The sequence below is a fragment of the Gavialis gangeticus genome, unplaced genomic scaffold (genome assembly GCF_001723915.1).
Source record: "Gavialis gangeticus isolate Ggan-Ray unplaced genomic scaffold, GavGan_comp1, whole genome shotgun sequence".
In the NCBI taxonomy this organism is placed as follows: Eukaryota; Metazoa; Chordata; order Crocodylia; family Gavialidae; genus Gavialis; species Gavialis gangeticus.
The window spans coordinates 32,655,461-32,668,098 of NW_017729025.1; the positions used below are offsets into that span (position 1 = coordinate 32,655,461).

The window sequence follows — 12,638 nt, forward strand, 5'->3', positions numbered from 1 at the left end:
CTGGAAGCCGCTGGGTTCCTAGGAGACGGCGGCCGCCCCGCCCCGCCCTGCGGAGGGGGCGGAGCCGCGGCCACAGCGCGGAGTGGCTGCAGCCGGGAGCGGGACTCAGCCCCTCAGCGGCGCGGCGGAGCCCCTGCCCTGCCCTGCCGCAGCGGCGGAAGAGCTCTGCCCGCGCAACCCGGTGGACTGCAGCGAGGAGCTGGCACAGGCCCAGCGGACTGAGAAGCCGCCGCGAGGAGGGACAGGAGCCGGCTCTTTCCTCTCAGGTTCAGCGCTCCTCAATAACTACAGGCGGAGCCGGGCGGGGGGGTCTAGAAACACGCCGCTCACAGGGTGCTGGAGAGGCTTTAGTAACACTTGCATCCACCGTACTGAGCTGCACGTGCGGGACCTGTGCTCGGAGCGGCGTCCAAAGCGGGGCGACGAGGTACTTACTTGAACTTCAGTGCATGCGATTCATAGGCTGTCAGGGGCTGGAAGGGACCCCGCAGATCCTCAGGTCCTGCCCTTCCCCGCTTTAGGCAGGAAGACAACTGGGGTTAGGGGACTACAGCGAGGTGACTGTCTCATCTCTGCTTAAAAACCTCCAGGGTAGGTGACTGCACCACCTCTGGGAGTTTATTTCACGCTCTAATTGTGAAGGAGTTTTTCCTGGTATTAAGCCTGAAGCAGCCTTCCAGGAGTTTGTATCCATTAGCCCTGGTCTTCCCTAAGGTGCCCTAGCGAACGGTTGTTCACCAAGCTCCTGCTCCCCTCAAGAATTCAGTTACCTTGAGGTGTTGTGTCTATCCCATTACAACTTCATATATTTTCACTATGCAGATGAAGTGAGGAAAACTTTACAATTTGAGTGCGGAGGGTCTGGAACAGACTCCTCCCAGAGCTGGCACAGTCCCCTACCCTGGAGCTATTCAGAAAACATCTTGATGTGCACCTTGCTGGGGGGCATCTGATCCCAGCAGTTTTCCCTGCCCAACTGCAGAGTGGCAGGACCTCATGATTGCAGGAAGTCCCTTCCAGCCCCTAACAGCTATGCGTCTGCGGCTCTTGAATTGGTATATCCTCCTTGGCAGCAGCATTCCAACCATAAGTGGAGTTCAAACAATACAGAGCAGTCATGAGGAGGGCACCGCACCATCTGTATGTGTGTCTGAATAACTGCACCGTTGACAACTGCATTCTTCCAAATGTTACTGAACAGCTTTTGAAGAGTTATCCTACAGCACTGACTCATTAGATGATTAGACACTGCTAATTTGAGTCTTAGAAGTAATTAATCTGAATTTAAAGTGACAGCACATCTATTCATGAACCTAGTTTTAAGTGTAATGATTAAGGATTAAGATTATTTTACAGTATATCAGTCTTGTTTCTTACTCAGCTGTTTACAGAAAATTTGTTTCTTCTTTAAAATACTTTTGTGGTTTACTGCTGAGTTCATTCACTTCACTCTTCTTCCATATACATTTTACTGGATGTCGAAGAGTTACTATCATCCACTACTGCTTTTGAAATTTGCCTGTGAGCTTCTAAAGCTTTCCCCTACATTACCCCTTTTTCTATTGTCATATATCACTATTCTATTCAGCAGTTACTTTAAAGCATTGAGATGCTGGTATACAAAACCACTACAGGTCTTGTTTGTTTACTCAGACTTGCAGTTAAGTATGTTTAAATATGCACAACTTAAGTAAAATTTATTTCACAAGAAGAAAAAGCTGACCACACATGTTTGTGCATTTATTTAGTTATCCTAATCATTGAAATAATACAAAGCAGGTACATCGGTTGTAAAATTATTCAGATATAAACATGGCAGAGTACATTTTCCTCACAGAGGAGTAAGCACACGCCACAAAACTGTGCAAAAACATCTGAACAACTCTTAAAGCATGAGAATATACATTAACCTTAAAGCAGATTAACATGAAATGTTTTGACTTAAAACAAAAAATTCAATGAAAACATTAAAATTAAAGCACCTGAATGCAGAAACAGACTGTAGGCGTCTTCTTAGTCATAATTATAAGCACCGCCTATGAACACTATAATAAATGCACAACTACATTAATTAATCCTTCCAATTAAAGAGATTAGTCTCAGCTGGTGTAAATAAGTCTAATGCCACAGAAGTCTCTGGAGTATTTTTGCTTGTACCAGCTGATCTAACCCTCTCTCTCTCTAGTCGCATTCACTTTGTTCCTAGCTTGAAAGAACAAACAGAAATACTTGGAGAGATGCATAAAACACTGAATAATGCACAAACTGTATGATATTACAGAATGTTAGTTCCATAGTACTGGTACCTTAGATGAGCTGTATTTAGTTAGTCTATTATTCAATATGCACTTCAAAACTTACAGTAGCACAAAAAGCTTGTAAGGAGTTGTGCTCTAGTTACAAGATAGAAAATATAGGTAATGGTTTTCCAGTTCAACATTGGATTCAAAAGCAAAGGCTATGTGAAACATGCAATGCAACATTACATTGCATACTTACTGTTCTTTAAGACAGGACACTATACAGATAAAGAGGAAGAAGAAACATGGGAAAAGCTGAAGTACTGCATTACAGCAAGTAAAACCCAAAGCAAAAAAGCTATGCTGTACATAATGTAAAAGTGCATTTGGAGTAGTAAATGGACCTAAATGTTCCAAAACCCACAGAACATCTCATTATAGCAGATTTAAGTTGTTTTTAAGTATAGCCTGTTACATCCTGGCTTACTCCTGTGCTTGTTTTTGATTCTGATGACATATTCGTATGCCAACAGTTCATCTTAAAGTTTGTGGCATACACAGGCACACTGAACAACACTGGGTCTTGCCCTTAAATTCAGACACTGATACTACATACTCTTTGATACAGAATGTTGGTAAAAGTTGTGCGTTCTGTCAATGAAGCTATGAACTTCCAGGGCTGGGCACAGAAAATTGTGCTGAGAATTTTATTCTCAGCAGAACAGCAATTCACATTAATTAGCTAAAGCAAGTAGTTCAGAACTTCATATATTCTTTTATCAATGTTTAGGTGAGTTACAATAATGAAAGCAGTAACACTTTCATACATGGTATCAAGATTTAAAGAGTATCAGTTAAGAAATATCTTAATTAGTAATAGTGCATTGCAAAGAGATCAAATTTCTTCAAATTGTGTAGAAGGCAAGTCATTTTAGCTAATTATCAATAGTAAAAATTAAACTAAAAAAAGGCTCCAATCTCAATTCAAGATAGCATAAATGGCTTTGTTATCTATACAGATCCACTGTAGCAATATTTCAGGTAAGTCTTACTGCAAGATAAAAGCCTAGAAGTTTATACAAAAAAAAAAAAAAACCAGTACAAAACTGAAGCTTAGGATAACTTTAAGAAACATCTCTGTACCTCTTACTAAGAAATCCTACACGTAATAAACCTTCCCCAAGAGATGTTCATCATCATTTGAATCATGATTGCCCATCCTTTTTCAAAGCTTCCAGTCTTTGCAGAAGTGCATTTCCAAAAGCTTCACGATATGCTGGGCTAAGAGTGTCCAATAAGGAGTAGATAGTCTCATGGTATGGAGTTTGTAAGTTATCATCAGCCTGGTCAAAAGCATAGCCCACCACCTGCAGTAAGGAGACCAGCATTACATTTTCCTCATGAAATAAATGTCATATCATGACAGGAAACATAAGGGAATCACAAAATTTAACCAAACCCATTAGTATATTAAACACAAAGACCTTTTCTACCTGGGACCTTGGTAATCACTCAATTAAATCGGTCTCCAATATATTCCCCTCTCCCCACCTTCCTCAAAGATTGAGGATACTAATAAACACTGGGTTATCAGTGTTTTGGAGAAAATCCTTAAGACAGATATTTACCCAAGCAGTTTAAATTACCTGAACAGCAGCTGCATGCACAGAAATAAATATTTGAGTTTAGAGAAATAAATTGCAACTTTTTTTGTCAAGGTGTTTAGTAGCTTAATATTATGCATTTCTCAACACCTTCTGCATTTATTAGCTATGGGACCCAAAGACTGAAATACAGGAAGTCAGCAAGCTTCTCCAGCATCAGCTACCACCCTAACTGGTCTGCACAGGTTCTTAAAAAACAAAACAAAACACTTGCTTCCTGTATTCCTCCCTTAATTTGGGGAAAAAGTGATTAGTTCAGCTTCCTAGGGAGGCATGAAAGCATAAAACAGATTGTCAGAAACAGGCAGAAGGGGAAAAGATTACACTGCTCTGGTGACAGAGATCCTCTATTAGATTCCTTTCAGCTCATGTCTATTTTAAACAAAGAAGCTTTATAAAGGATAAACAAACAAAGTTACCCTAAGTCCTGCGTCTGTGAGCTCCAGGCAATACCTGTTCCTTTCCCTGGTTTCCACGTTGATATATGCTACATCCTCTGCACAGGGAAGGTTTTTTGACACAAACATGTTGCTGACAGCAAACAGTACATCGTTCACAACAGCTTCTGCCTCTAGTCTCATATCCTTCACATCAGTTCCTTCAAAGTCCTTATATTCAGAATCCTCTTCAAACTCTGTGTTGTTGGACAGCTCCATGGGATCCATCTCCATTCTGCAAGCAGAAACCCCATGTTTAGTGTCATCAGTCCATAAAACCAACTCTGCACCATGAACAATGCAATAAGCAAACAGACACACTCTGACACCAGCTAGTTCTGCCAGGGACACGTCTCGTAGAAAACAAAGGTCAATCAGATCTTTCAGGGGCCACAGTTTTGTTCAATAAGCCATTCAGATTAAGCCACAAAGTCCCTGTCTAGCTCACTAAATCACTCCCCCCTCTCCCCTTGGCTCTTCAGGGACTCCCGATTTTAGTCACACTCAGCTGCTGGATTAGGTCATTCTCTTAGAGTCTGGTGCCAAGGTCGCAGGCTGAACCCGTGGTCAGACAAGACGATCACCAGCAATCCCTCCCAGCCTCACTTCTCCACCAAACATCAGGATTTAGCTTTAAACAAGATCCCTCCGGTCCTCAGTGTGCTACACAACCAAATGCTGCCTGCAGCCAAACCCACCCCGGTCGCTGCCAAAAAGGAAAGTGACTAATAGATTATTTACAAGCCGAGACTCGCTCCGGGAGCCAAGCAGATTAGCTAAGCTTAAGGCAACACGCCCGTAACAACAGCTCTTTGTTGGCCAGGGCCCGGCGCGTTTCCAGGCCGGCGGGGCCGCATCACCCCAGCCCCAGTTCTCGAGCCCCGCTGGACTTTGCCGGAGCAGCTCGCGAAGCAGCCCCTGCCGGCTCCAGCCTGCTCTACCACGAGACGCTCACACGCAGGAGCTCCGAGGTTCCCCCCTTCCCCGGGTGGGTCTGTAAGGCCCTTCGGCGCGAAGGAGAGCAGAATACACACACCTCACGCCTCCACGCCCGGACGCCGTCTGAAAAGTCTGACGTCCCACTTCCGCCTCATCCCCACCCACCCGCGGCTCACTTCCGCCGCTCCTCCCCCGTGCTGTGATGTCACTTCCGCTCTTGCGCACGTCACCGCTGGTCGATGCGGGGTTGGGGGGGTGGCGTTGGGGGCGCGCGGGCAGGTTAGGTGTGGGGGAGGGGCGACGCGCGGGGCCGAGAGAATGACGGCGGTGGTTTCGGTATCGGTGTGAGGATGGGGCGGGCCGAGACCGCGCGCTGTCGCTGTCGCTGTCGTTGAGGGGCGGCGGAGCCTGGCGCCGAGCGGGGCCGAGCAGCCCCCGGCCGCAGCCGCCATGCCGTGGCCCTTCTCCGAGTCTATCAAGAAGCGGGCCTGCCGCTACCTGCTGCAGCGCTACCTCGGCCACTTCCTGCAGGAGAAGCTCAGCCTGGAGCAGCTCAGCCTGGACCTCTACCAGGGCACCGGCTCCCTGGCACAGGTCCCGCTTGACAAGTGGGTAAGCAATGCCGCCAGTAAAAGCAGGGCCCTGGGCTGCAGCTGGAGCTTCTCTTCTGCCCCTGGTTTCAGTACAAGCAAAATGTGAGTGAGGTGAAGGGCACGGAGGCAAGACGTGGGGCTTTGCCAGGGGCAGGCAGCAGGGCTGGTCTGAGCCAGGCGGCCCTGAGCCCTGTGGGCTGACAGCTGACGGTGCCATGGCAGCCCCAGCTTGGTACTGTACAGCCTTGAAACAGTCTCACAGCTGCATCTGGATGCAGCCTTTCGGGAGCTGGGAGCGGTGGGGGGTTGATTTGGGTGGACAGTGACACTTGCTGTGAACGGAGGGTACTCTGATGCCGTGGCCATCATGAAGGTCCGTGCTTGTGCAGAGAAACCACCTGGAGCTGTGCAAAACCTGGGGCCTCAGTCTTGAAACAGAGGAGGGGCTTGCGAGCAAGTGCCAGGAGCTTAGAGGAGTTGGCTTCTGCTTTGCTGGAGGTAGGTGGGGAAGCTGAAGCACTTGAAAGATTTGCAGCCCTTACGCAGACACTTACTGACACAGCCTAAAGCGCCAGTTCCCAGTGGGGTGTCCCTGGGTGCTCTGGATAAAACTTCAAAAGAATACAAAGTAAAGGGAAGCTGTATTTTGAAGTTGCGGATCTAATGCAATTTTAAGTAATGGATGAGATGATCGGATTGATATAAATTCTAAACTTCAATATTCATATTGGTGCCTGCTGCTTTTTCTTTTAAATTCAAATGTGCCCTTGGGCGCACAGACTTTGGGAACCCCTGGTCTAAAGAGTCCAGTAACACGGAGTGGTCTGCACCCAACTCTCGCTCTTGGACTGGGGGGCCACCGTCCTCTAATGGGGGACAGCCTGGTAGTTCTCCAGGACGCTTTCTCCTTCTCTTTGCAGGGTTGTTGGTTGTAGGTATGTTGATCTAAGGACAAAGGCAGGCGAGGTTCTTTGGGTAGATGTGACTTCTTTTATTAGACCAATTAAAAAAAAAATCACATCTGCCCAAAGAACCTTGTCTGCCTGCCTCCTTCTCTTCAAAACATTGCTTGTTTTGCCTGCTTTTGGATTCCATGGATTTGGGGATAGTTAGCCAGTCGTTGTCTGCCTCCTGATTTCTCTTCTGTGTTGCGATAGTTGGGTGTGTCAGCATGGTCTGTAATATTAAATGTCAGTGTTGAACCAGGGACTGAGGCCTGTGGGACACCGCAGGTGAGAGTTTAGAAGACAGAGAGAGGTGCGGTTGTTCATCAGAGCTATCTAGATGCAGCATCCACTTCTGTTCTTCCTCACAATCTCAGTGTCATTTACCTATAACTGCACAGACCCTAAGACAAATTATTAGGATTTTGTGTTTGACTCTCTGAAATTCTAGAGACAGAGTTGCATGACAAACTAGGTAGATATCCATGGCTATGACGAGATTGTCTAACAACCCTCAGAACATAAGTTGTTTATTTAACAGATTCTTGTATAAAGGCAACTGAAACAGTTTTAAACAGTTAAAGCAGTTCTCTCAGAAATGACAAAATAGACATTGGCAGCTGTTGGGGAGGTTCATATTGTGAGAATACAGATCTGAATACTTGGATTTTTCCAAAGCTGATAAATTGCCATCTTCCCAGGAGTTATTGACTTCTGTAAGTATGAGAGTCAGGAACTCTTGCCTATTTTTAGCAGCCAGGAAAGCTTTGGATGATCACTCTTACAGGCTACAATGTGATGGACTGCTTTAAGATTTCTTGTTGTATGAACTGTTGGAATCTGGTTTTGTTTAATGCTCACAATCCTTCATTTACAAATCTAATCTTGCATGTGTGTGAGTAAGGTAGTTTGTTTTCTTACTACCTAGGAGTATTGCAAGTGCTTTATAACTATAAGTGAATTTTTCAGAACTTCAGATGAAAGATGCTTTGCAAATGCTAAGTGTTATTTTTTTCTTTCAGGTTTGTGAGGTGGCAGGAAAGCAGATGGTAGTCTTCATTAGATGACAGTGCCCTCTAGTGGAAATCGAAACTATTTACTAGTTTCACTATACGATACTTGGACTGTAAACACCATGATTTCCATATTTGTTTAAGGGAATTGGCATACAAAAGGAATTTAGTAGAATATGCATATAATATTTATTATGTTAATTATCAAACTTGGAGAACAGCTTTTTTTCCCGGACTTTGCTTTTTAGCTTGTAAATTAGTAGTGTATGTTCTGCTCTGTGGATATAACTTTCTCATGCATGACACAAAATTGCAAAAGCAGATGTTGTGGAAGTGCTACAGCTGTGTTTTTCCTCTTAGTCATTTGAAACTTGTTATTTATATATCGTCAAGGAGGCTGTAGACAAATTATGTTATTTTAGTTTTGGTTTGTGGGTGCTTTGGCTATTAGCTTAATACTTGAACATATTGCATGTTGTTCATAAGATTGTCTCAGTGTTTATAGAATACAGAAGGAAACCTTTTGGCTTTGAATATGCTTACAAAGCCTTGTTAGCCCCAAAGGGATTGCACCGTATAATGAAAAATCAAAATTTAGCTCATAGTTCGTGAGACTAAATTAAAAAATACACTAAATGCTTTTTTGTGCTGCTACTTAAGCTGTTATTTTTCAAAGTATAATTCTGCATGCCATCCACATCTATTCTTTATATACTTAGTTGGAAATTCCTCAAACAGAAATATAAGGATGTTTGGGGTTTTTATTTTTAATTTTATTTTTGAATTATCCAGAATCATTCAGTTCCTAAGCGGATGCTCATTTTTTTTTTTTTTTTTTATGAATGCTTTTAGCAGTAAAGAACATTCACTTGCATTTTTGCTGTTCAATAATAGTAAAGAAGAATTTGCTTTAAATATAGCAGGAAAGGTAGAAGAAAAAAAAAAGATTTCCTCTGTTTCCAGAAGACAGAGCGTTAGAGAGAGTCTGAAACAAGATTCATGCAAAAGTGGTTTTGATATGTAGCTTTTGTTACAATATGTGTGCTAGATAGCTAAAATATTTCTGAAATACCATAGGTTATATTTAAACCTTGTGTTATGCCATCAGCTAGTTCTAATGCATGCTAATTATTTCTGCTGTTGATTACATGCTCTTGATTGAAGTTTACAATAAATGATCAATTAGTCAAGATGCTGTTTTAGCTATATTGAATCTTGATCAATCATGTCAGTTTGATAAATCAAATTATTACCTCCCAAAACCATTTCAAGGACTGATTCAGCTTCTATTTTAGTCAGTTGGACTATTTCCATTTCTTTTTGGATATTGGAGCACAGACACTAAAAAGAGCAGAACACAGTTGAAAAACAGATTTTTAAGAATGGAAGCAAGAAAGATTTGTGGTTAAAAATTATGTTAAAGCAAAGGTCTAGAGAGAGGAACTGACAGTTGCAGACACAAGAATGATAACATATTTTTTCTTGCTTTCTGTAAGTTTCTAACAGCCTGTTTTCAACCACATTTTATTTTAAGATTACGTCTTATAATACATGCATTCAGAACCTTTTTTGAGCATACCTTAATAGTGACTTGTAAGCTATCAATCCTGCAAATACTTACACCTTTATTTAACTTTGACACCATGATTACTAGTTAAATTAAAACCATTGGGACTGTCCATGGCTGAAAGTCAGGCTGCTTGTTTGCACAATTGAGGCACATGGCTAAAATCTTACAGGTATAGAACTGAGCACTGGTTTGTCCACATGAGAAAGTTGCACTGAATTAATTTAAGGAGTAATTTATATTGATGTATTTTAACCAGTCTAGAAGATTGTGTAGACAGTTTTATTTTAGGGGGGGGTTTATTTGTCATAAATTAAAAAGGAATCTAGCAGTTAGCTGTACTTTAAAGAAACCTTACTGAGGGTCAGTGGTGTAGCGATGGTGTTGGGGGGCATGTCCCTGGGTTCTGGCTTGTGGGGGTGTGCCAGCCAGGCCCTCCAGGGGATGCTTGCTCCCTTGCCAGCACTTCCAGTTTTGCTGCCGGCACTTCTGGGCTTGGCTATTGGCCACTGCCCCCCTCCCCAAAGTGATCAGCTGCCGGGGGACACCCTCCTCCCCTGCTCGGCAATTGGCTGTGGAGGGGGGATGGGTGCAAATGTAAGCATTGGCCCCCAGGAGCTGGAGACCCATGCTACACCACTGCTGAGAGTTCAGGAATGAACCATCCTGATGTGCTGGAAGATTAGCAAGTATGGCAGAAAACCAGTGTGGCTGAGCAGGAAGTCTTCAGTAAGTTAAAACACAAAAAGTGGAAATTTAAACAAATAACTAGGGAGGAGTGTAAAAGTATTGCTCTGGAAGTCAGGGATGAAATCAGGAAGGCCAAAGCACAGTTGCAGTTGTAGCTAGCAAGGGATGTGAAGGGTAACAAGAAGGGTTTCTACAAGTATGTCAGCAACAAGAGGAAGATCAGGGAAAGTGTGGGTCCTTTTCTAAATGAGGGAGGCAACCTAGTGACAGGATGCAGAAAAGGCTGAAGTATTCAATGCCTTGTGTTCCCAGACTGCTGCACCTGACAGTACAGTTTGAGGAGGAGGTGATCAGCCATCAGTGGTGAAAGAATAGGTTAGGGACTATATAGAAAACCTGAATATGTACATTTCCATAGGATGTGATTCACTTAAGGTTGCTGAGGGAGTTGGCTGATGCGATTGCAGAGCCACTGTCCATTTTCTTTGAAAACTCGTGGTGATCGGGGGGAGGTCATGGATGATTGGAAAAAGGTAAATATAGTGCCCATCTTTAAGAAAGGGAAGGAGGAGGATCCAGGCACCTCCATTTTGGTAAGCATTACCTCAGTCCCTGGAAAAATCTTGGAGCAGGTCCTCAGGAAATCTCTGAGGAGATGACTGGCTCTATGGATGTGGGGAGAGCAGTGGATATGATATACCTTGCCTTTCTCAAGGCTTTTGATGCAGTCTCCCAAAATATTCTGTCAGGCAAGCTAAGGAAGTACGGGTTGGATGAACGGACTGTGAGGTGGATAGAAAACTGGCTGGATTGTTGGGCTTGATGTTTGGTTGGCAGCTGGTATCAAGTGGAGTGCCCCTGGGGGTTAATCCCGGGGCTGGTTTTGTTCAATATCTTCATCAACAATTTGGAAGATGGGCTGGATTACACCCTCAGCAAGTCTGCAGATGATGCAAAGCTGAGGAGATACACTTGAGGGTAGGGCTGGGATTCAGAGAGACCTAGATGTATTGGAGGACTGGACCAAAAGAAATCTCCTGAAGTGCAATAAAGACAGGTGCAAAAACTTGCACTTGGGATGGAACCATCCCATGAACTGGTGCAGATTGGGACTGACTAGCTAAGCAGCAGCTCTGCAGAAAAGACACTGGGGGTTACAGTGGACAGGAAGCTAAATATGAGCCAACAGCATGACCTTGTTGTGAAGAAAGTTAATAGCATAGTGGGCTGCATTAGTAGAAGTGTTGCCAGCAGTGAATATTCCCCTCTATTCAGCAGTTGGGAGGCCACATCTGGAGTGCTGTGTTCAGGTTTGAGCTCCCCACTACAGAAAGGATTGGAGAGAGTCCAGTGGAGAGCAGCGAAAATAGTTAGGGGTCTGGGGTACATGACTTGTGCAGAGAGGCTGAGGAAACTGGGTTTATTTAGTATGGAGAAGAGAAGACTGGGGGTGGGGGAGGCGGAATTAATAGCATCCTTTAACCTGGAGGGTGGCTCCAAAGAGGATGAAGCTAGACTGCTCTCAGTGGTAACAGAAGAAGGAGCAATGGTCTCAAGTTGCAGCAAGGTAAGTTTAGGTTAGATCAGGGATGGGCAAAATGTGTCCCATGGACTGGGTGTAGCCCACTAGGCCATTCTATCTGGCCCATGGGGCCCCTAAAAAATTTAGAAAATTAATATTTATCTGCCCTAGGCTGCCTGTCAGGCGGCCCTTGATGGTTTGCCAAAACTCAGTAAGCAGCCGTCCGCCCAAAATAATTGCCTGCCCCCAGGTTAGATAGTAGGACAAACTTTCTTATGAGGAAGGTAGTAAAGAGAAGCTTGAGAGGGTCCAGAGGAGAGCCACTCACATGATCAGAGGACTTGAGAGCAGGCCTTATGAGGAGAGGCTAAGAGCCATGGCACTCTTCAGCCTGCAGAAGTGAAGGTTCAGGGGTGACTTGGTGGCAGCCTGTACGTACATAAGGGGAGTATCAGGAGCTGGGAGAACGTTTGTTCACCAGGGCACTCCAAGGGAAGATGAGGTCCAACGGTCACAAACTCCTAGAAGACCATTTCAGGCTCGACATAAGGAAAAACTTTACTGTCCGAGTCCCCAGGGCCTGGAATAGATTCCCCCCAGAGGAGGTGCAAGCACCTACTCTGGACACTTTCAAGAAGCACTTTGATGCCTATCTTACTGGGATCCTTTGACCCCAGCTGCCTGCCCCATGGGCAAGGAGCTGGACCCTACGATCTTGTGAGGTCCCTTCCAGCCCGAATGTCTATGAAATCTATGAAAGCACTGGAACAGGATACCTAGAGAGGTTGTGGAATCTCCATCCTTGGATGTTTTTAAGACCTGGGTAGACAAAGCCTTGACGGGGATGGTCCAGCTAGGGATGGTCCTGCTGTGAGCAGGGAAGTGGACTAGATGGGCTTCTGAGGTCCCTTCTAACCCTGATTTTCTATGATTCTGTGAGTGACTTGATTGGAGATGGGTTATTTTTGTCCCAAAATCACCATTTTGGTTTCAGCGGGAACTATGTGAACACCTGCAGACAAAGTTCTT

The 12,638-nt window shown here is 44.5% G+C and overlaps 2 protein-coding genes across 2 annotated transcripts in view; one reads left to right on the forward strand and one right to left on the reverse strand.

Moving 5' to 3' along the window:
- Positions 1–1,719: 1,719 nt before the first annotated feature.
- Positions 1,720–5,444, reverse strand: GSKIP (GSK3B interacting protein). The gene is made up of 3 exons (XM_019518603.1): positions 5,378–5,444; positions 4,324–4,576; positions 1,720–3,607 (listed from the first exon to the last, which is right to left on the reverse strand). The coding sequence occupies exons 2-3, from the start codon at positions 4,573–4,575 to the stop codon at positions 3,446–3,448; spliced, it is 414 nt and encodes a 137-aa protein (XP_019374148.1). The 5' UTR covers position 4,576; positions 5,378–5,444; the 3' UTR covers positions 1,720–3,445.
- Positions 5,445–5,597: 153 nt separating this feature from the next.
- ATG2B (autophagy related 2B) overlaps positions 5,598–12,638 on the forward strand; it is an 85,370-nt gene continuing 78,329 nt past the window's right edge. The window contains exon 1 of the mRNA XM_019519904.1: positions 5,598–5,892. Coding sequence (XP_019375449.1) covers positions 5,731–5,892 — 162 coding nt within the window. The 5' untranslated portion in view covers positions 5,598–5,730. The remainder of the gene's footprint in view (positions 5,893–12,638) is intronic.

What these genes read in the sequence shown, in the direction of transcription:
- GSKIP (XM_019518603.1), bottom strand. Translation starts at nt 4,575, where the DNA reads ATGGAGATGGATCCCATGGAGCTGTCCAACAACACAGAGTTTGAAGAG. An exon ending in TCACAGACGCAGGACTTAGG is followed by an intron (nt 3,608 to 4,323) that starts GTAACTTTGTTT and finishes TCCTTACTGCAG; the next exon opens with GTGGTGGGCTATGCTTTTGA.